The 23,404-nt window shown below is 40.3% G+C and overlaps 1 protein-coding gene across 1 annotated transcript; it reads left to right on the top strand.

Annotated features, from left to right (window-relative positions):
* The first annotated feature begins 1,260 nt into the window (after positions 1-1,260).
* LOC128948946 (bifunctional heparan sulfate N-deacetylase/N-sulfotransferase 3-like) lies at positions 1,261-2,416 on the top strand. The gene has a single exon (XM_054293703.1). The coding sequence runs from the start codon at positions 1,403-1,405 to the stop codon at positions 2,414-2,416; it is 1,014 nt and encodes a 337-aa protein (XP_054149678.1). The 5' UTR covers positions 1,261-1,402.
* Positions 2,417-23,404: the final 20,988 nt, after the last annotated feature.

Here is a 23,404-nt window from a genome sequence, read left to right on the forward strand (position 1 = left end):
ATCTTAACTATGAATGAGACAGCTCTCGGCACTTGCTGGTCATGCTGAATTTTGCAGTTTTGATGAATAGAATGACTTGGAGTTTTTCTCCCTTCATCTGATTTTTCTCGTTTATTATTACTTTATGCTCATCATGACACTAGGAAGATCTGTCTTCAGGGTTTAATTAAATTTCTGGACGTTACATGGGTATTGTTAAGTATATAACTTTTTTTAGCCTTTTTGAAAATCTGGAGTGAAAGACCAATTTGCTTACAATGTAGGATTAAAAAAAAACCCAACCAGGAATGGAAGGATTAACCTCTCAGTATGGAAATGACCACATCAATGCCACACTTTATCCTAATCCCATTTCCAAACGGGCCTGGGTGCAAACTACACTGAAGTTACAGTGGCATGTTCCAGATCTTGACACACTAAATATTTTTCAAAATCTGCTTTGAATCTTTGTTTATGACTTATGATCATTATTTTATGCTTGTCACACCAGCCAGTTGTTTTACTAGGGAGTTTTGACAGCAGTTGTACTGCTGGTTTGAAAAATTGCTCTTTCCTTAAGTACAAGATAGAACATAAGTATATCCTTAGGTGATCTGCATGTTAGGTTCAACTTTTGATTTATTAATTTCTCTTCTCAAATGTAAGAGCTTGATTGTTTTATGGGTTTTTTTAATACAAAGAAATGCTTCTAACAGCTTACAAATCCACAGTCCAGAAAAATGCTTTGTTTTCCTCTAATGTTGCAGGAAGCAAGTTTTGCTTAAAAAAATTCCTCTAATAGATGTAATACAGAGTGTATCAGTACATGTTTGTACAGCAGTTAAGATGTGCATGTTCTTGCTTCTTTGAAAAACTAATACAAGATAGAATTTGTTGAATCATGTTGCCCCAGCTTTTTACAGGTTATAAATTTTCTTCAGTACTTTGGTTGTTAGCAGTTGTCTACTTGGAGTTAACTTTTATCTTTAGGTTAAAAGAATTTCTAAAACACTGTAAATACTTTCCTTTTATGTCTTGCTTTTCAGTGCCTCTGCCTGCTTTATTTGATCCTCTGAGTTGAGGAACCTGTGAGATTTAGAGACCTTCAAATGCACATGGCAAGTAGTGGGAGCAGAAAAAAATGTTATTGCAAAATGTTGAGCCATTGGTCTCCAAACCTCTGGCTGGCAGTGATTTCTTTGCTCCCCATTAGTTTAAGCAGGTGATTCTTCACAAGGTGGTGTCTCATTTAAATCTCTGATTTTCTTTTCTTCTAGACTGTACCTTCAGTAAAGCTCTGTGGAAGATAGATGTGTGTGCTGCAATGGTGACATAAATATTTCAGAGGACTGGAACAAGTTGTTGGGAATCTGTGTTTGTTTTTCATGCTGCTGTTGAGAGCTGTCTAAGGCAAGTAAACACCATGAGTTTTATCCTGAAACTTCACAGACATTTTCAAAGAACAGTAATTTTGCTGGCCACTTTTTGTATGGTGAGCATAGTTATTTCTGCCTACTACTCGTATAATGGCTACAAACAGGAAAATGAACTCCCTGAAACCTCTTCAGAAGTGGAATGTGGTGATGCTCAACTGTTGCCTTACAAGCTGATGGAGGCGAAGACCACGAGGCCTGTTGATCCCCTGAGGACAGATCTTGTAGTGCTGGTGTTTGTGGAAAGCCAGTACTCAGCATTAGGCCAAGATATCGTAACCATTCTGGAATCTAGCAGGTTTCAGTTTCACACTGAGGTTGCATCTGGGAAAGGTGACCTCCCAGTGCTTATAGACAAGAACAAAGGCAAGTACGCTCTCATAGTGTATGAGAATATCCTTAAGTACGTGAACATGGACTCGTGGAACAGAGGCCTTCTAGATAAGTACTGCATAGAGTATGGTGTGGGTGTGATCGCATTTCACAAAGGCAGTGAGAACAGCTTGCAGAGCTTTCAGTGGAAGGGTTTTCCTTTCCATGTCCACAGCAATCTGGGTATTAAGGACTGTTGCATTAACCCTCATTCCCCACTGCTCCATGTGACTAAACCTTCTAAGCTTGAGAAGAGGCCCTTGCTTGGAAATGACTGGGCTGTTTTCCAGATTAATCACACAACTTATCAACCAGTGATATTTGCAAAAGTAAAGACGCCAGAAAACCTTTCTCTCCCTGCTGCTCTCTATGCCACAGTAATTCATGACTTGGGGCTCCACGATGGGATTCAACGAGTCCTTTTCGGCAATAACTTGAATTTTTGGCTGCACAAGCTGATTTTCATAGATGCCATCTCTTTCCTCTCTGGAAAGAAGCTCACACTGTCCTTGGATAGGTACATTCTGGTTGACATAGACGATATCTTCGTTGGCAAGGATGGAACAAGGATGAACACCAACGAAGTGCAGGTAAAGTATGTGCACAAAATAATGGTCATTACAGCAACGTGATTTTTTTAATCTGAAAGTGGGTAGTTGTTCATACTTGGAACTTCAGGGCTCCACCCTGGAGCTGTTCATATTTAATGCACGTGTTGAGAGTTTTACAAGCCACAAGTTTTTGGCTGCCACTATGCTAACCTCTGCATTCCTCTGGCTCTGAGGGAGAAAGTCTCTTCTTCCTTTCTCACCTGGCTTCAAATGGAAGTTTCATGAAGGCTGTGAATTTAGCTGGTAGTTTTGTAATTGTGGTTTTATTTAAATTGCCGCAAAAATGTTGGGTGAGATTAAACGCAGGCTTCTCCTTTTGAAGAGGTCTACGCTTAATATGACTTTTACACCTTCTTTTCTCACTAAATGATAATTTTCTTCTTCTTTGACTCTAGTTGCAACTCCAATCTCTGGATGTGAGAGCCTTCCCCTGGTACTGTGCTATTTGATATTTATGCATAAAGTTTTGCTAATTGCTGATTCCATTGGTATTCATGAACCTTTGCTGGAATGAATGAAGTTTTCATTCATGTTTATATATGAGTTTCCAACATTTGTATGTTTGTAATCATCAGGCTAAAACTAGCTTTCATTAGCAGATACATAAGCTGAGGGTAACTGAGTCAGGAGATATAACTCTGTTATGTAAATTGAGAGATTCTTTTTGAGTACCATTGAGAGCTGACTTTATCACAGACACCTCCCATTTCCGCAGCTCAATGAGGTTTGTTCACCACTGGTAACTGTGGTTATGGCTGCACTACCAAGCAGTTTGGATCAATATAAGTCCATTTCTGGAGCTCAGTTTGTGCTGGGCACCTGACATAGGCACTTGCTGCAGGTCTGTGGAAGGCTCAGATAAATTCTGAAGTTTGCTCCCATGACGAACTGCTCTGTTACTGCTGCAACTCTCCTCCCACGCTAGTTCTGTCCAAAGGGAATCCAGGACAGGACCTGCAGTGCCCTTCCTGATAGGAACCTGAACTCAGCAAGCAGCCAGGAGCTGAGGGTTGCCTGAAAAGCACCCAACTGATCTAACTAATGAACACACTAACAGAGACACGCCCTATGTGCAAATTACAGAGATTTATCCAATTGGAATATCTCTGCAGCAATCCGGAGCCATCAACAATTTTCCCAGCCATATAATTGCCACTATTAACAACACAAGTTCCCAATTTAACAAATGGAAGCAAGATAAACGTCCACACATCCTGGCTTCTCCCAGCTTTATGATTCACGCTGCAGCAATGTGTTGCCCTTGGTCTTTTGGAAATAGAGTCGGTGTGAGAATTTTAATGACAATGCAGCACTACTTCTGGCCTGTTCTGGGTATCTGAGGGCTGGGATTTCTTTATCGTGGAGGAGGTTCTGATGGTTCAGCTGACTGGGTCTATCATGCCCCAAGGACTTGTAGCTTATTTACTTCCTCTCAACTGCCCATGTACATCCTCCCTCCTTACACTTTGCAATAGGTTACCCAGAGCAGAGACCCAAAACCAAGGAGGACACTTAAACAGTCTGGAATCAGCAGGGAGAGGAACCAAGAAGGTTTCTGATGCAGCCCCAGGATAGGGGGTGGGTGGAAGGAAGAGATGAAGTGCTACGTTGTTTAGATTTTCTGAGTCCTTTAGCATCACTGCTTTGTAGCAAATGGCTGCAACTGCTTTCCTCTCCAGTTCTGTACTCTCTTTTGGCATTGGCTCCGCTTTCCATTCCTCCAGGGTGGGAAACCAGGCACCCCACCTCCCTGTATTCAGAAGTTTTGTCCATCCTTTCATGTCTTGCCATGCTTTTACAAAAAACAAAACAATAAAAAAACCAAAACCCATCACCTGCATGCATAGGCTTTTTATTACTATCCTTTATCCTCCTCGGCAATGTTAGCACACTATTGCTCCTCAGCTGCTTCATAGGAATTACTTATGTACATGCTTTGAATCTCACTTGTCCCAGAAGTAAGTACAGATTATGTCAAGTAAAACTACTTACCCTTAGACATCAGACAGAGCCCCAGACAGACAAGGCCAAGACAGAGAAGGATGACAGTGCCTTAAAAACATTGTAATTACTTGCATTCAATAAGCCTGGCATTTTCCCAGAGCTGTCTCTGGGGATGATTGTGCTATGTATGGCTCAGCCAGGCAACAAGGAGAGGACAAGGTCTTTTGCTCCCTTTTGCTGTCTAACCTGATAAAAAGCAAGGAGATTTTCTTCATTCTAAGGAATCTGAGATCTAGATAGCAAACTGATGGCATCTCACTTTTTTTGTCCATAATAGCTATATTGTCCCAATCCTTGACCACACTGGCTGCCCAAAAGTACTATTTATTTTGAGTAGTTCTCCTTCAAGAGTCTGATGTTCCTGATGGAAGCAGTTTCTGTAAAGCAGTGTTTTCATATGGGCCATGAAAAAGCTCAAAGAAAAAGCAGGGGGAAAGGGTCAAGACAACCAATAATGTTTTTATGCAGTGACTAAACAGATCTTGAACTTTGAAAAGGTAATACTCTTGCACAGCCCTGTCTCAGTGCTTTGGTTTGGATACAAGCATCATCTAGCCAACCAAGGACACAGTCACAGTATCTACACACACATCCTATTTAAAGCAAAGTGCAGATTCATGGATAAACAGCAGCATAGGGGTGGCTCTCAGATCTGAACAAGTCTTTTGCGCAGGACATTGCACTTTTAAATACAAATTTTCCTCAATCAGTGAGAAATTTCGAAAAGACAATAATCTTCCAATTTATTTTTAGGACAAACCAATCGAGGCTGAGATTACTTAAACCTCAGTTGAAATAATTACAGTGAGGAACAACTTCAATTGACTTTAAATACACTTTCAGCTTCCTCAAACTGACATCTTTGTCTTAACAGTTTATAACTGAGGGCTATAACTGACTTTACCTAGAAAAAGCAAGAAGGACTGGAGTGCTAGAAAAGCCTGTGATCACACAGAGGGAGAAAATAACACAGACCCTGGTTTATTCAGATTCATGCAAGTCACATGACATTGTTAATTCCAACTGGTTTTGGTCTCTGCACAGAAACTTCCAGCAAAGGACTTTAATGATGTAATAATTACCTTTTTCCTTTTATGATCCTTCTAACTATGCCTTAATTTATGATGCTTTTAACTAGCATATATGTATCCTGAGGCTATAATGGATGCTCATTTATTTAAGCCAAAAGATAAATCATAATGAAAGGGTTTTTTTAAAACAATAATTAACATGTATTTTGATAATCATAACAGTAATTATGGTAAAAAACAGAATCAGATCTCAGAAGAAGCCATGAAGATCCCAAATCGTTTGGACTAGCAACACTGCTCTATAATTTTGCCAAGAAATTATGCGTCAAAGTGGCAGGAATGAATCATCATGCACCATTAGGAGCTACACCCAGTGACACCCAGGGACAAAAATGTGAGCTACACTAACCTCCACCACGAACTGCAAATGGCAATCACAGAGCAGGTAGTGTGGAACATGCCTTTCCTCTCAGTTATCAAGCTATGCTATCCTTATACCTCTACAAACATGATAGATCATCAGGAAGGATGATCTATCTAAAAGAAATAAGAGAAGAATCACAGAAAGATAGGAATTTAGGTTTGATATGAAAGGTCTATTTATATTTAAGAAAATGGTTTTAGTTGTGAAGTACTATAAGCTCTTAACATGTGTCAAATGACCCAATCAAGCAGCCTTGATCTTTAAAAAACCTGTTGGCTCCTAAAACAATCAAAGTAAAAGAGCACACACTCTTACCTGCTGTCATCCTCCCTTTAGCAAAAACTACTGGTTTTCTGAATTTTTTTCCCATCTATTAAATCTTACACATGCAGATACTCAGGCAGACTGTAACTTGCAGGCAACCCTTTTTCAATGACAAACAGTAAAGTCAAACCAGGCTGAAAACATTGTTTAAGAAATACCCTATGCATTTTACCCCTGAGTCAGATTTATTTCTGGAATTCAGTTCATAGAATCACAGAACCATTTGAGAAAAAAGGACCTTAAAGAGCATCTAGTTCCAAACCTCCTGCCATGGGCAGGGACACCTTCCACTCCACCTTCCACAGTTTGCTCAGAGCTCCATCCAATCTGGCCCTGAACACTTCCAGGGAGGAGGCATCTACAACTGCTCTGGGCAACCTGTTCCAGTGCCCCAAATTAAAAAAAATAAATTTAGCATTACACAAGGGGTCCTCATATAAAAGGAGATGACAGCAAAAAGAGAGGAAAAATGGTTTCTTAAAGGAAATTATATAATATGGTACCTTTTCCAGTCAAAGTTTCTTCTTTTATTTTCCTCACCGCTTCTTGGCCATCACTTTCACTGTTTCCAGCTGTTAAAGGACAAAAAATGAAAAATTAGCAATGCAATCAATTTAAGGACTGGCACCTATGAAGTCACAACCACAGTGTAGAACCAGTGTGAAGTTTTAGGTGGAAAGGTGTGCTGCAGACGCTTTCAAAGAGGGCTGTACAAATGCACTGTGATTTCCACAAGTTCTGCCAGTTTATCTCATTTATTCATATAAAATAGAACTATCTACTGGACCAGCAGACTTGAGACTTGAGTCTGTGAGACAAGTGAATTGTATCACATCCAGATTGGGCAAAAACTTCACTACAGGTTAGAGCAGATTTCCCCTTGCTCTTTTTCCAAAATGATGACTTCCACAGTTGGAGGAAAGTCCTGACTACCCTGTCTCAAATGCTCATGAGAGGATTTATTAGTGCTAAGATAAAATGTAATTAGGCATCACATAAATGTCTTTTGTACCATTCAGCTTAGGTGGGTGGTTACTAATTGCCTGACATTTGTTTGGCAATTTTTTTATAACACGTCAAAGGAAAAAAAATAAGCACAAGAGATATAGGAATTAACACAAGTTGAATTTTTAAAATTAACATTCACTTTATCCATCAAAATATTTTCCATAGCATGGAACATCAAAGCACCTACTGTTTATTATCTAAATTGGATAACAATACTGTTATCTCTTATGAATTTCACAAAGCTGCCTATTTTCCTTATTATATAAAACTCTGCCAAACTTTCTGTAAAGATATTTTTTTTTGTGCCAGCCTGCAAGTATCCTGTTCAGCACCACAAAATAAAATGAAGTTGGAAGAGACTTCAGGAGGTGTCTGGTTCAGCCCCCTGTTCACATTAGCAGGTACATGCTTGTATTTACTTGTGAAAAAGGACTTGAAACACATCTTTGTTTTCATGATATGCAAGAAAACACAACATTTACATAAATTTAGCCAAAATTAATACACTTAGCATTCCAGATACTGGAGAGAAAATAATTCTCACATAAAATCTAGATTCATACAGGTGTACAACTGCTGTCTATAAATTCCATTAACTATGGATGTATATTGCTGGGAAGGAAGGAAGGAAGGAAGGAAGGAAGGAAGGAAGGAAGGAAGGAAGGAAGGAAGGAAGGAAGGAAGGAAGGAAGGAAGGAAGGAAGACCCAGAACAACAAAGCAGATATTTGCAATATTTTCCTCTTGCTGTTTTTCTGCCTTTAAAACCATCCAGCCTTGTAGAGAAGAAAAACATTCAGTTTGATGCTAATTTCCAGATATAGATGCAGCACCAACAAACAAACCCTCCAGTGAAACCCTGCCATTTCTGGGGAAATTTGTGCACAGGGTTCATGGGCAACAGATTAATTTTCCTCACTGTTTCATCTCAAGTAATGTACTGGAGTAGGATTTCAAACTCAGAGTATTGTTATTTATTAGGCTGGATAGTGTTATGCTAGAAATAAGAACATTTATGTGCCAATTCTGTGAACATCTTATTTGATTCCTCTTTTATTCTGCACCTCTTGTGCCGAGATCTGGCTTATTAAAGCCTCCAGTGTCATGATATAACTCTCAGTATGTTCATTTAATTTGTTCTTTTAAAAGAGCTTATGTTCACAACAAATTTTAATTTGCTTTATTTTGCTGTTATATAAATGGTTATTCATTAAAGCTCAGTGCCTTCCAAATGAGCTCATTTTATTTATATTTGCATATTTTTCACTCTAGACCACTGGGAAAAAAAATTATTATTTTGCTAAACAGTCACTTCAGATGTCTGTTTCCAGCCTGGTCCAACAGAGTTTGAAAACCAGATGCTGAAGGCTGGAGTATTGCAAAATTGAAATAGCTTCAGTGAAAACTGCCACAATATTAGAGGTTTTCAAAATCCTTCTTTCAAAGAAAATACTGCAAGAAAGAATAAAGACATTGAACTGTTACAGCGCCTGAGTGGGTCGCTGCTGGTGAGAGAGAGACGGTGAATCTTGTTTCTTGATCAGAAGGCTGGATTTATTGATATATGATATATAATACATTATAACTGTACTAAATAGAATAAAGAGAGAAGTTGCAGATGCTTGCTAAGCCAAGAATAGAAAAGAAAGAATCCAAAACAAAGTTGTGCCCAGGGACTCGGTCCCCTGGCTTGCTCTTGTGATTGGCCCTCAATTATAAACATACAAACATGAGCCAATCAAGGTGTCCCTGTTACATTCCACAGCAGCTGATAACAACTGTTTACATTCATCTTCTGGGGCCTCTGGCCTCCCAGAAAATGCAGAAATCTGAAAGAAAGGATTTCTGTGAAAAAATGTCTGCGACATCTCACCTTTCTAAATTGTATAAAATAAAAAAAATGCTGATGTGGAATGAACAGGAAATTTCTTCACCTGTAAAATATACAATACTAACAAATCACTAAAACAATCCTATAATCTAAGAAAATGCAAAAAACAATGCAAAGAGAATTCAAGTCCATGCAGCTGAGTTTCAGGAACAGTCCATCAGCTAAAGTTGTTTCTTTTGGACATCTGAGAGTCCTTTTCGGTCCTGAAAACAAACTTGCTGCAAAAGGAATCCCATCAATAGTTATCAAAAAACCATTGACAGTCATAACACAATTTTAAACAGAGGTACCTCAATCCCCAGAAACATCAAGAGGCCAAATGCTGGCCCTGGCCCAGAAACTTTCTCAGCCCAATGGCCCAGGCCAAACCCATGACAGAGGCTCTGCATTCCCGCAGGCCTGAACCCTGCTGCCAGCACAAGGGCAGCACGGGCAGTGAGATGCTTCCTTTCCCCAAAACCACTGAGGCATGCCAGCAGTGAGGAAATAGAAGCCTTCCCCAGAAATCCCATCTGGGGTCTGGAGATGTTTGTTCCCCACAGCAAACCAGCTATGGTCTCCTCCAGCTGTGCCATCTTCCCCTGCAATGCATCGGGTTTGTCTCTCATCTGCCCCGTGGCATCACCATCCCCATCCCCTCCGGGCTGGGGATCAGAGGCAGGGCTCTCGGGATGCACCTGCCCCCCCATGCCACTAGGACGCAGGAGAGGCGGCAGCCTCCTTGGGACAGCAACCGAAACACCATCCCCCAAACCGCCGAGCTTGAAAGCCGGCAGCCGGGCTGCCGCAAGAGTCAGCTGGCGGGCAGCCCCCGCTCCACCGAAGGAGAGACCCCCGGCCGGGGCAGCTGCGGGGGCAGCCGGTCCGGGACGGTCCGGGCTCGAACCAGCCGCCGGTGCCATGGCAGTCTCTGACGCCGACACGGAGGACAGAGCCTCCGACAACGTCAGAGCCGCTGGAGCGGCCAGTCCGAGCGGCGAGGGGGGGGCCGGAACTGGGGAGGGAACCGCGCTGAGAGTGGGATCAGCCGCGGGCTGCTCGGAGGGTCCCGCAGGTTCAGCGCCGTTTTCAGCCCCATCCTGAACAGGAACTGTCTCGCCTTGAGGCGGCGGGGATGCGCGGGAACACGCTGTTGCTGCGTCCCTTGGCTCTGAAAGCGGCGGCAGGCACGGCACAGGCAGCAGCGGAGCCGGGAGAAGCGGCGGAGCATCGCTGTTGCTTAGCAACAGCTCAAGCACAGGAAGTGCTGTCTCTTCTGCCTTCTCCGACGCTGAGCCGGAAGCTGGAGACGCATCCTCGTCGTTGCCTAGCAACAGCTCAGGGGGCGGGGAGGCCGGTGAAACCGCGGGCGGAACAGCCTGGAGAGGCGGAGACGGGATCTCCTGGAGTGACGGCTCTGGCAGGACCGGAGAAACCTCAGAGACCGGTGCCGCCCCCATGTCTGAAGGCGGAGTCTGAGAGGCCGGCGCTGGCTTGAGCGGCCACTCCCATCCCCCCGGAGAGAGAGAAGGGGGGGAAGGAGAAAACTCCATCTGAGCATGCTCCGGAGCAAGAGTGAAAAAAACTTCTTCGCCCAGCGAAGTTTCAGCCCCCCCCGCCGCGAAGCAGGGCGGGGGGAAAAGCCCAAAGTCATCACCCACCGGGTCTTCTGCCAAGGGGGGGGGAAACGGTGCCTGGCCATAACAATTAGAAATCCATTGGAAACAAGCTGCTCTGCATTTCAGAAGTGGGAAAAGCTGTATAAATGCTAGGTAGATAGAAGGCAGGACACGTCCCTGGCTCCAGACGAACTGGAAAATGGAGTCCATGCACTCCCAGACAAAAGCATCTAAAGCGTACAGGACATCAGTAAAGAACCCAAAAAGCTTTGCCCATCTAAAAAATTTATAGAGATCTGTTTCTGACAAAAAGCAACCATCTTCTCTAGACCAATGGTTCCAGAGGGCTATAAGTTTCTCCTCTGAAGGGGAGAATTGAATCTCTTCTGGCAAGGCATGTGTCTGCCATACAAACAGCCACAAGCTACGAAGGGCTGGTTCATCAGGGATAGAAAAGCCCACAGTACCTTTTGAAAGAGTCCAGCTTGCTCTGGCCAGCTCCACAGGTCTGCTGCTCTTTTCCATCATCTTTCCTGAAGGTTTTCCAGAAGAAGGTTCTCTTTGTGGTCACTTCAAAGCAACCATCAAATGCTACACATACAGGATTTTTACCCAGTGCAGCAATTTTGCTCCTCTGGTCTTATCAAATTAATTTTTGCTCTGACACGAGGGGTCACCAGATGTTACTGCGCCTGAGTGGGTCACTGCTGGTGAGAGAGACGATGAATCTTGTTTCTTGATCAGAAGGCTGGATTTATTGATATATGATATAAAATGCATTATAACTGTACTAAATAGAATAAAGAGAGAAGTTGCAGATGCTTGCTAAGCTAAGAATAGAAAAGAAAGAATCCAAAACAAAGTTGTGCCCAGGGACTCGGTCCCCTGGCTTGCTCTTGTGATTGGCCCTCAATTATAAACATACAAACATGAGCCAATCAAGGTGTCCCTGTTACATTCCACAGCAGCTGATAACAACTGTTTACATTCATCTTCTGGGGCCTCTGGCCTCCCAGAAAATGCAGAAATCTGAAAGAAAGGATTTCTGTGAAAAAATGTCTGCGACAGGGAGAGGTGCAGACGATACCACAAAAACCTTCACAGCCCCATATCCCGATCAGATGTGTGGAGCAGGATTTTGGAGTGTTGTGAGAAAGTCAGGCTTCAGAGCTGGTTATTCAGGGGTGCCTGGGAGGAGGCGCAGCTCTTTGGAGCAGGAAGGTGGCACTGCAGCCTCCTGCAGCCTGGCTCACCACGGGTGCTGCTCTTCAGGCTGGAAGGGAACGGGGCAGGGAGCCACACACTACAGCCTCCAGAAAACTTGCAAATGAAATGTCAAGAATTTAATATTACCTGAAGAGCCTAGGAGAGATTCATTGGAGCTGATACCTTGTGACCTCTCATTTAGCAGGACAAGACCAAAATTAGTCTCCTGTGAGGTAAATGTAAAGAATATCTTTCACTTCCAGAAAATTACAATCCAGCTCAAAGACATTTTATTATTCAGGGTGCCACTTTAAATGCTAATCACTATTTGCAGGCTCATTGCAGCTTCAGACTGGCTTCTTCAAAGGAATGAAGGGGTATTTCACATTCATCTATGCCTGAAATTTGAAAATCCCAGCTCCAAGGTGTACAAGGGGCACAGGCCAAATTGAGTGAATTTGTCAGCCGTTATTTGGGACAGAGTTAGGTTGCTTCCTTGTTTTTATTTAAGGAAAATCAGTAGTCTTTGCCTTGTCTCTGAATTTTCACTGGCTTCCTCTAATTTTTCAAAATGAATGTCTATCTCACTGCCAATGTTCACTTCTTGTGCTCTTTCTCTGTTAATAAACTTGCATGTGTTCATTTACCAGTTCAAATTCTTTATACTCAAAGTTGCTGTCCATAGAAGAGTTCTTACTGCTCCAGTTATTTATTTTATGAGTCCTGGAAGGACTCAGTGAGCTGTGATTACAGCTTGTCACTGAATGAACTGAATTGTGTAAGAATGTGGTGTTAACTTTTGTAAGTGGTATCAGACAGTTGGGTTACAGTTCACTTTTGATGCCACCTCTGTAATATTGAAGGGCAGTGGGCTTACCTGACAAGCCCTCTCACTAGCCTGGACCTGAAGGCAATGGAAAGACTTGCATGTGTGAAAAGACCAGTAATTTTATATAAAGGAGGCTTATAATGCGTTCTGCAAAAATGATTTCTTAGATTTTTTTCAAGTCTATTAGCCTTGCCTGTTACAAGAAAGATGCTGGAGCTATCTTGTCCAGCAGCCTTTTAATTTTAGGATCCTTGTTTGAGTTTTCCAAGAAGTCACATCAGGTACACAGCTGTGAGGGCAGAATTGTAGCTCTGTATACCCACAGCTGGAAGGAATACTTGGGGTTTTCCCAGGGATGTGATTTTGTCAGGGAAACTGCACTCCTTACCAGTAAAATTGTGAACATTTTCATTTTTCTCATGGGAAAAAGTAGAATAAAATTAATTCCAAAGCTGAAAATGTTGAATGGCATTCCCAGACTCACCAGTGGCTTATATAACGGGATCTGTCACTTCAGAAAATTCATAACCCAATCTCTCTGCATAGTACAGGCAGCCTTATGATTTAATGGCCTAAGAAAATTCAAGAATGCCAATGTGGACACCCCTGTGTTTCACTGCAGGAAAGAATTACAGCACAGTTCATAGGAATTCTATTGTGCAAGAACTAGCAATAGTATAAAAAATGCTGGTATTCAACTAATATGCCTTTCTTTAACACTGTGTCTCAATTGAATGAAGGAAAAATACCCAAACAAAGCTGTACTGTGTTTTGATTATTAAAAAATCATGGTTATATTTGACATTGAAAAAATTTCCATTGAAATAATTTAGTAAGTGTATACTACCAAATCACAGAAAATACCATTCCTATAAATAAAGATAGCAGCATGAGAGGTGGCTGATTCAGTGTGAAGAATAACAGGGGTTTACTGGCAAAAGAGTGATATTTTGAATACTCATAATTTATTTACTCAGTCTGTCTTAAAATTTCAGCCCATCAGTTACACATGAAACTGAATACCATAGCGTAGGAGGGGACTAAAAGGCAAGTATTCATTTCCAGCTCTAACATCTCAGTATTTAAAAAAGACCTACTCCTTAGCATAGTGGTAAGACAGATGGATAAGTGTTGGGAGATATGAGATTTATAGTTTGACATTATTTAACTGCTCTGTAATTTGCTTGTACTAGCACCCTCGAGACACATTTTTTCAGAAAGTCTGATTTTTCTGCATTTATTCTAGTAATGGTACACTGAGAGTTGTTAAGGAAATTAAAGTCCCATTTCAGGCCTCAGTTCAGCAAAGCATTTAAGTAATTCTTAACTTAAAGTACATCTTAAACCAAATCCTATTTAACAAAGGGGGAAAAAAGGCCCACAAGTCTTCAGAGAGACTTCTTCACATGGTTAAAGTTAACAGCATGGGGTGTTTTTTAAAGTGAACTTAGAAATACTGCCTGTTTCACAGACTGAAGAGACTGCCTGTGCAAAGGGACATGATAGATGAAATTAGCTGTTGTCCAGAAAGCCTTTATGATGTGGTGAAGGAGGAACGAAACATGATTCAAAATTTTGATCAGAAGATAGAATGAATTGGACTTACCATGCTTTGAGTCAAGATTAAAAAAAAAAAAAAAAAAAAAAAAGTTGTTTTGCAAGGAAAAGAGCAATCTTGCAGTGACAAACTTATTGGGCATTTAGGTGTGTTCTCCTGAGACATCATGACGTTGGAGGCTTTACTGAAAAGCTAGAAAAAAGAGCTTTTCTAATGAATGGAGAGACTTCTATCAAACTGGCAACTAAATCCCTTGTTATCTTTCTGTCTTAGGACCATCTTTTGGTAGAACGGTCTCTGCTCCCTGCTCCCTGCTCTGGAGAACTTTAGTGGGCTATATTGAGAGTTAATGGCTGTTTTGTCTGGTACAGTTCCAGGCCCTGGTAAAGGTCTTGAATAATGTGGATAGATGAGTATTAGATCTGGTCTTGTGGAGCATATGTATTTCTAGGTCTCCTCACAAGATTCTATGATACAGCTTTCAGTTTTCCAAGTAAAACACCAATAATAAATATTTATGTCCACCTCACCTCCCCAGTAAATTGGAAACTGTTATTTACAGTCATTAACCCAAATACAGTTACTTACTTCATACAGGTGGTCTTCCTTATGAAAATTCTATGATATGCACCAGGAAAATACCTGGTGGTCTTGTGTTTTGCCACCTGGTGTGATGCAAGATTAAAATCCAAAATTTCACCTGTGAAGACACTCAGATGACAAATAGCAAGGAAAAAGAAAAAATTACTTTTTGTCTAAGTAGGCTGTTTTCTAGTTGTTCATGAATGAAATTAAAAATAGCCATCAAGTAGAAAGCACCAATCACGATGACAAAGACTTTTTTCCACTCACTAGTTTAGATCATTAGGGAGATCAAAACCTATCTAAACCCCAAGTTTTGTTGGAGGAAAAAAGGCAATTTTATCATGTTTAATGAAAATTTCCCTGTGACAGAAATTCAGTGCTGCAAAATGTGTTATTTTTCCATATGACAGCACAAAACATGACATAGGGAAAATTCAGACTCAATAAATTTCTTAATTAATTATGTATCTATATTTCAGCATATGACTTGAAGTATAGCACCCTTACAGAAACAGTATAAATGGGTCTGTTGTGAGTCTAAAAATCCACTCATTAATGTGTAGCTAATGACAAAAAATGCTTTTCTTTATGTGATAGCAAATTGTTATTAAGCAGAATAAAGTTAATAGGCTAATATTGCACTGCACAGTTAATTTCACCACATTCTTATTTTAACTTCAAGACATTCAGAACTTCTTTGTACCTTTTATTAAGTTTGTCTGAAGAGGGCAGCCTTTCCTAATACACTTGGAATTTTCTTAATTTGACAAGGTTACCGTATGCTGAACAAATTGACAAAGGACAAGCTTGCAATCTGAAGTTTGCCTCTTATTAGTGCCTGTGTTTTCATTGAAGTTTCTCTCCATGTATATTTATCAACCAACTGCAAAGGATAGTATTATTTTAAATATTTGACCCCTCTGGTAAAATACATTCCAATTTCACTTACTCTCAATGCTAAATGAAGGAAGACTTTCTGTGATATTTCTGAAAAGAAATTTTAGGAGAATGTTATTAGGAAATTTCTGGAAATATGGGTGTGGTTTATTCTTTCTGAAGTCTAAAAATAAGTGTTATTCACATGCATTTTTAAATGCTAAGACTGCATGTGAATAGAACAGGAAAATATCTGTCCCTTTGTGCTGACAGTCCTCCTAATCTTTCATGATTTTCATGCTGAACTCCTCTCCAGGCTTCAAAAAAAGCATTAGCCTCAAAGTAGACAGTGATGTTACATTTTCTTTTATTTTATAGTTTAATGATAAGGAAACATTAGAAAAAAAAAATCTTACAGCAAATTCATGCATTGCCATGTTAGCAGGAAAGATGAATGGCTACTCTGCATTTAGCAATTAGTGTGATAGATTTAAGGGCTCTTAGAAGAATTTATTGCTCTGGTGTGCCTCGATCACGGAGTAGGGAGGGGCATTTGAAGAAGCCGGGATGATAAACTCTCGCAGTTACTGCTGCTCTCTCCACTGTGTTGCATCTCTCCTCTTGCAGTGGCAGCCAGGTTTGAAATCCTGTCTCACCTTCTGTGGTGTTGGGGTTTAGATTGCACAATGGGAGAAGGAATGCTCCTGAGCACAGGGAGCGAGCACAGGGGTTTGGAACAGGGAGCGCCCGGCAGCTGCTGCTGGTAGAAGAGGAAGGTAGGTCGAGACAATAGGTGTAGGATTTCACAGCATTTACATAAACGAGCATCCTGTTTGCAAAAGAGTATCACCTGCTTGATTAGAATCCCGATAAAAACCGTGTTCAACACATTGCTTGGGCAGTAAGAGTGGTGGTGTGAGTCCTGTGCAGAACAGTCAGCTAAGCAGTTCTCTCTAGAAATACCTACAACAAAATCACTTCATGTACCCAGGAGCTCAGTAAGTTTGCTGTGGCGGTTGGCAGCCAGCAAACTCTGTGCCACATCCCAGCCACAGCAGCTGTCGCCCATGCCAGTTAGATTGTGCCTGCACTGACTGCAGTCAAACTGCACTACACTGTCACTCCTTCCGTTTCTCAGCTTTTCTCACCTCATGATTAGCTAATACCACTGCCAATCTAGGCAAGAGATCTCTTTTTTTAATTTGGTGACTTTTTAGGGTCTTTTGTCCAAAGTAATTTTTCCTTTTGTCATTAGGTTCAAAGCAGCAAACAATTGAATTTATTCCTCCCATGAACTTCTACTATTATTTAAAGCCATCAGCTGTTTAGGCTACCAAACTCATTGCAACCTCATTGCCTGACAGAAAGCTTGCTCAAAATCTTATCATTACAAGACTATTTACCTGTTTTTGCAATCCTTGAATATCATTCCCATTCACTGATCTAAACCTACCATTTTTTCTGACCTTGTCTTTCCTGCAGCAGTCGCTTAGCCAGAAGTTGAGGCAGATTGCTTCAGTGCCTTCCGAGCAATGACTGGACTGATCTGAAAAGTGTGGGGCTTCTTCATCTTCCCATTTTAGCATTGGATTGCTATGAAACAGCAGAAATTTCATTGTATCTCTACTTGAAAAGCGTCATATTTCTTACATAATAGTCTCATACTTGTCCTGTGATGTTCCAAGATGTCAGATGCTCTTCTTACAGGCCAAGGACCCACTAGATGATTGCCAAATCCTCTAAGAAATTACACTTTCATTGTCTTTATATCATCATTTTTCCTAGAGACAACACCTAACTAAAAGTGATTGCTTGTTTTCATTTTTGTGACTAATCTTGGAAATATTGTCTCTTTGTCAGACACCAATATTCACCATCACTCACTGTTTCCTGTGTTTAAAGAGTATGTGTCTGTAAAAGGTATGAAAGCTGGATTTTTGAGGTTGAAATAGGAAGAAACATAAAAACAACTCCTACGTTTCCAATACATCCTGGTTTTGAAATTGGAAATGTGACTTTCTCTTTCTGCTCTTAGGAAATATTATCAAAATTAGGTTGTAAAAAATTTGACTAAGCTTATTGTATCCGAGTCTTAATAATTTAGTAGGAATTGCCAGCATTTTTCCTGAATGTCTAATTGCCTTTAAAAATTTGATTCTTCTGGGAATGACTCCTTAATCTGGAAAATAACCATTTGTTTTTCACTTTTATCTCTCACCATTAAAGGGATCATTATAGTACCTCCTCCACCTTTCTATGATTGCATTGTTTGCAAATAAAGATTTTTATCTTTGCATTTTACTGAGCCTTCATGATTCATGTCCTTGCCTCCCAGTACTGAAACACATGTAAAATATTCTGATTATTACATCTACTGTATGCCATATTTTACTTTAATTTCTGCATTGTTGTCTTTTGCATTTTCTTATCAAGGCTATTCTCTGTTCTAGCTTTATTATAATCTTCAATGTAAGCATTAATAAAAAAAGAAAAAGTCCCCCCATGCCTTTATGAGAGCATTCATTGTCTTTATATTTGCATTTGTTCTTCCAATGTTTTTTGATACTCTCTATAGTGCATGTCTGATGGTTTCCTACTCAGTACCAGTTTTCAGTGTGGTCACTTTGTTATATTTTAATACCTCCGATCCAATATTACTCAAAGATTCTGGGTCACTTTTCATATTTCTTGTCTGCTATTAAAATGGAACAGATAATCTTTCTCAGATTAGCTGCTCAAATAGAACAGCTCTCATTACAATCAATTTATTTTACGTTCTTGGTGTTATTCCTTTATCTCAAATCAACACAGACCTGTTAATTCCATTTTTACAGGCCTATGCAGGCTTCTGAAGAAAGCTGGGTCTTTTGGTCCCACAAAACTAATCCCATGTTGCTCTCTACCATAGCCAAGACTGTCTGTGTCGTAGAATCATAAAACCACAGAATATCCTGAGTTGGAAGGATCCCATCAGGATCATCAAGTCCAGCTCCTGGCTCTGCACAGAACCATCCCCAAGAGTCCCACCGTGTGCCTGAGAACACTGTCCAAACACTTCTTGAACTCTGTCAGTGACTTCCCCTACATCTCCTGTGACTTCCCCTACATCTCAATTTTCCTGAGTAAATGAAATGCCGGGGCATTCATTTACTCAGGGAAATGGTGAGAGTCTATAGGATAGAAAAGATGTCAAATGTTCCAAGTTCTTCTGATAACACATCTTATACCTCCTTGAGCATTCTTTCAACAGGAGTGGGTGTCCTGGTGATATCCAGGACTGTGGCATTCACTGACTCCTTGTTTAAGTTACTGATTGATGATAATAGAACATTGCTTGGCATAATACTGCACTTAGTTCCACAAAGGCAGCTGCTTTAGAAAGCCACTTTATGACTAAATTTTCTATCATATGGCTGTGTTGTGCTCCCCTACCTTCTCTGTAGCACTTGGGGGAGTTCTTGACGTCAAACAATTGAATGTGTCGATTTTTTTTTCTTTTTTTCTTTTTTTCCAGCTGATTTCTCCTCCTTACCTAATTGCATGTTTCTGTGTCTTGCAACTTTCTTACAATTTCTTAATTGTACATTTTATGGGGCAAGAATGCCAACTTTATGTCAACTCCATCTGGAAGACTTGAAGGTTGTTCCTAAATCTCTTTGCAGCTTATCTTCAAACTCTCTCTGGCTTTGGAAAAAAGTGCTGACTGCACGAGAAATCATGATGTCTATAGCATCTCCACAGATTTCTTTCCAGATAAAGTTCCTAAGAAATATGTTATTGCTTCTCATCAACAGCAACAGTTGTTCAGGTTGTTCATGATTTCAAGGATGCTGCACTTTGTTTGATTGATACAAATAGGAAAGGAGAAGGAATTAGTGGTTACAGTATTGCTGGCTCGAGCTTGACCAGTCAGTTCTGCTAAGGTAGATGTGGTTTGAGATGGATTTCTAATACACAATTTTTAATATCAGTTCTTATTTGATTTGTGAGGTATAAAAGGCCTGTGGAGTTCATTACCATTGAAATACATACTTTGAAACTTAAAATACATTAATTATTACTTTTAACAATCAAATAGGATATGGGAGTTCGTGTAGGGAAAGTCTGGGGTTTTTTTAGCACAAAGCTCCTGGTTGTTAAGTGTAAAGAGAGTTTGTGAAGACATGATATTTTTATCTCTGGCTTTGTCTAGAAGGTTCCCTCTTTTTCTTCTTTAATGTCTTTATTAAATAAGTAAACAGGGGCGGACAAAGAGAAAAAAGAGAGGGAATCACAGTGTCAGGAAAACCCCTGCACCATGGTTCAGAGCCCATGTCAAATTGTTAGGTGTCAAGAATCCATGGATGGGGCTGGGTGAAGGACATCTACTACTTTTGGCAATTTCACCTCAAAAATTATGAGTCACTGTGTTGATGGTTGTGACCAAACAGTGGATATGAAATGTGAGTACTTTGAGTGAGTGCCTGAGTTTCTATAAAAGTGTCTGTGGAATGCATTTGCTTCATCAAAGCCCAAACCCACAGGTTCAGAGAGATGTACTCCTATGGTTGACAGCTCAGTCAATATCTCTCCTGCTCTGTCTCTTCCTGTCATAACATTGATTTCTGTGAGCTAGAGGAAGTAATCCCTAATGACATTGTGTAACAGCGCTAAGGAAAGATTGTTTTCCCACTACACACTTCTTCATGCACAACTTATAAATGCATTTCATTACTTGCAAACTTTACCTCTTGCAACTCTGGTACATTTTATGTTCTGCCATTCTATCCAGATTGGCTGATTTCTTAATGTTTTCTTCCTGATTTTACACTTTTATGGAGCACCATACTTGGTGATTCCCCTGCATCACCTCATCACTGCAAAACAATGATGTCACTCCGACATATGCTATTCTCTCAGCTGCCAGGTAAGCTAAGGGATGCATCAGGCACCCTTTGCATGGAGGAGAAGACCATATTGTCACCTCACCTACCATCCTTCCACTGCTGTCAATATCACTGTGCTTTGCTTCGTGTCCTAACCCCATGATCAGCAATGTTTGCTGTTGAGGGGTAAAAAATGCTGCATGGCTGTAATGAAATTACATTCCTGTTATTAATCTGATTATATAACCTTTTCCTGTCTTCTGTCTTCCTTTTTTCTAACAAAAAAAAAAAAAAAAAAAAACATCACTCTGCAATTTTGTAGAGCTAGCATCACTAGGAAGCAGGCAGTTTTCCAGGAAATTTTGGAGGATTTTTAACTTGTATGGTTTTGAAGAAACCACGGATATTTAAAGTACTTGGAATTTGTCTAGTCCTATGTTCAGAGCACTAGCTATGAATTTCCAGCATGGTATTGGTATTGTTGAAAAATGGGCAGAGGTTTTGAAGGGAGCAAGGAATTGTGTGTATTTATTGCACAGAAGTGAAAATGGCTTCACGGGTGAGCGGCACTTTTGTAATGAACAGGCTTTACTGGGGTTTGCCTCCCTGTGGAGCCAGGTGTGGCACCAGATTGGAAGCACAGAGCTACCCTTTCCACTGAGCTGACTTCTCTGATCCCTTGAGATGATGTTCGTGAGGAAGAGGCTGTAAAGGATTTAGTATTATCAAGTCTGTGAGGTCTCACCTCACACAGAGAATCACCATGGCCTAAGGGTGTCTGGAGCCAGACCAGAGGCAAGTATGGATTGATATGTAGGCATGGAGTCTGTGTTGTTTCATGAGATATTACTGGTTCAAATTTCAGACCCTGTAATTCCTCTAAGCACCACTTTTGATCAGATAGTATCAGATAAACTGTCACCATTTCTATTTGCCATGTATATAGGAATTAATAATGTGTAATTTTCTGTACTGCATTGTGATGGGATAAGCTCAAGAAGTGAAAAGAAATAAAACTCAATACTTCAAAAACCAGCTCCCACTGCTCCAGTCTGCTGTGGTTAATGTCAAAAGGACTTTGCTCATTATTCCTTCCTGGACAGTCATAAAGGATATTATAGCCCTTTATAGTATGAGAAGTTAAAACTTTATTTTTCACTCATGTTTTCTTCATAAATTCCTGCTGTGAAAAAAAACCAAAACAAGTTAACCCAAAGGCCTGTGTCTCATAAGAAGCACCCCCTGAATATTGTTTCTTTTTAACATAACATTGCTGGTTCCTCTTTGCAAAAGTCACATATATATAAAACTCCATTAAAAAAAAAGAAAACAAACTTCAGAGAAAGAACTTCAGTGCCTTCACATCTTACAGAGTTATTAGCTGTCTTTGTAACTTTGTTCAGGAAATTACTTTTTTTTAATTTAAGAGAAAATCAGGAAAATTCTGTAGCAAATACAAGGAAAAAAGAATTCTAGATATTGGACAGCGCACAATATATCCTCAATTTCATATTCATCTATACATAAACAACTGGAATCTACATTCTTTAAAGAAGCAGCATCTTTTGTAAATCAGAGACCAGCTGAATGCCATCAAGGTTTTAGGCCAGAAAGCCAAAGAGCCCAGGAATTGGTGGTAGATCAGGTGTTTCATGTAACTGTAATTGTATTCTCAGAGTACTACAGGTGTATGTGTAAGTGGATTTTCTTTGAAGAAAAATGGTTTTGGTACGTCTAAGTATTTAGTATACATTCCATTTCTTTTCATATTTTATTTTCTCTATTTATAAAGAAAATAATTTTCTCCTCTTCTTGCCCAGCCAAAAATTTCTAAGTCCTGCAAGTCAAGACAGTGTTTCATGTCTTTACCAATGAGCTGCATTTTGAAGAGTAACCCAGTTTGTGGGAGTTCACAAGGCAATTCACAAGTACCCTGAGTGCATAACAAATTTGCTACCATAATAACCCTTTGAGAGGTAGAAGAGGGCAAATTGCCTAGGTCCCTTGGTAGCAAGGAGAACAGGGACTGTGGGTAGATTTAATTTCACCTAACATTAGCCATCCCCAGTTAGATGTCTCAATTAAAGTGCCTGCTTAGCCTTTCTCTCCAGTGAGTGGATGGAAAGAGACAGGTACTTCCAGACAGTAAATCATCCCATTTCAGGATGCTTTTCCAGACTAATGGGATGAATTGCCATGCTCATCACAAGACTTTATAAGTTTATTTGGGTGTAGAACAAGTTATAAACGTTGCCTTTGTTATCAGAATATATACTCCTTTTTTTGCTTTTAGAGGTATTGTCAGAGTAATGACATTTGTCATTCCGGGCTCTGCTTTTTTTCATAAATTTGAAGTGTGGCCTTATCTTGGAGCTCTCCTTGACTGACTGAGGAACTGTTTAGGGCCTGTGTATGCTCTTGGCTTGTATTGCATGCAGTCACTGCATGCAATAAGCTCATGGAGGAGCTTGTACAGCCTTATCTCAAGAATGAAATAGTAACATGTATTTCCCTGAACCCTCCTGTTGAGCCATGCTCCATTGTATTGACTTCCATGTATTCTTTTAAAAGTTTTTATTTTCCTGGTTTCTTGCTATGTTATATACTGTGTTCAGTGGTAGGAATCTTCTAAGAAAACAGTTTTCTCGTGAACTGCATATAAAAAAAGCATCTTTGCACATATACTGCATCATTTGCTCTTCTTTTATCTGTGCCACTTCAGGAGAGTGAGAAGTACTTTGTTTTCTTGGTCTCACTAGGATTTGGAGGCAGTCTGATGTTTCATTCAGGCTCAGGTTTGGCTAAGTGCTT

The sequence above is a fragment of the Melozone crissalis genome, unplaced genomic scaffold, assembly GCF_028551555.1.
Source record: "Melozone crissalis strain CALT ecotype California unplaced genomic scaffold, PUWL_Pcris_2 ptg000179l_1, whole genome shotgun sequence".
Classification (NCBI taxonomy): domain Eukaryota; kingdom Metazoa; phylum Chordata; class Aves; order Passeriformes; family Passerellidae; genus Melozone; species Melozone crissalis.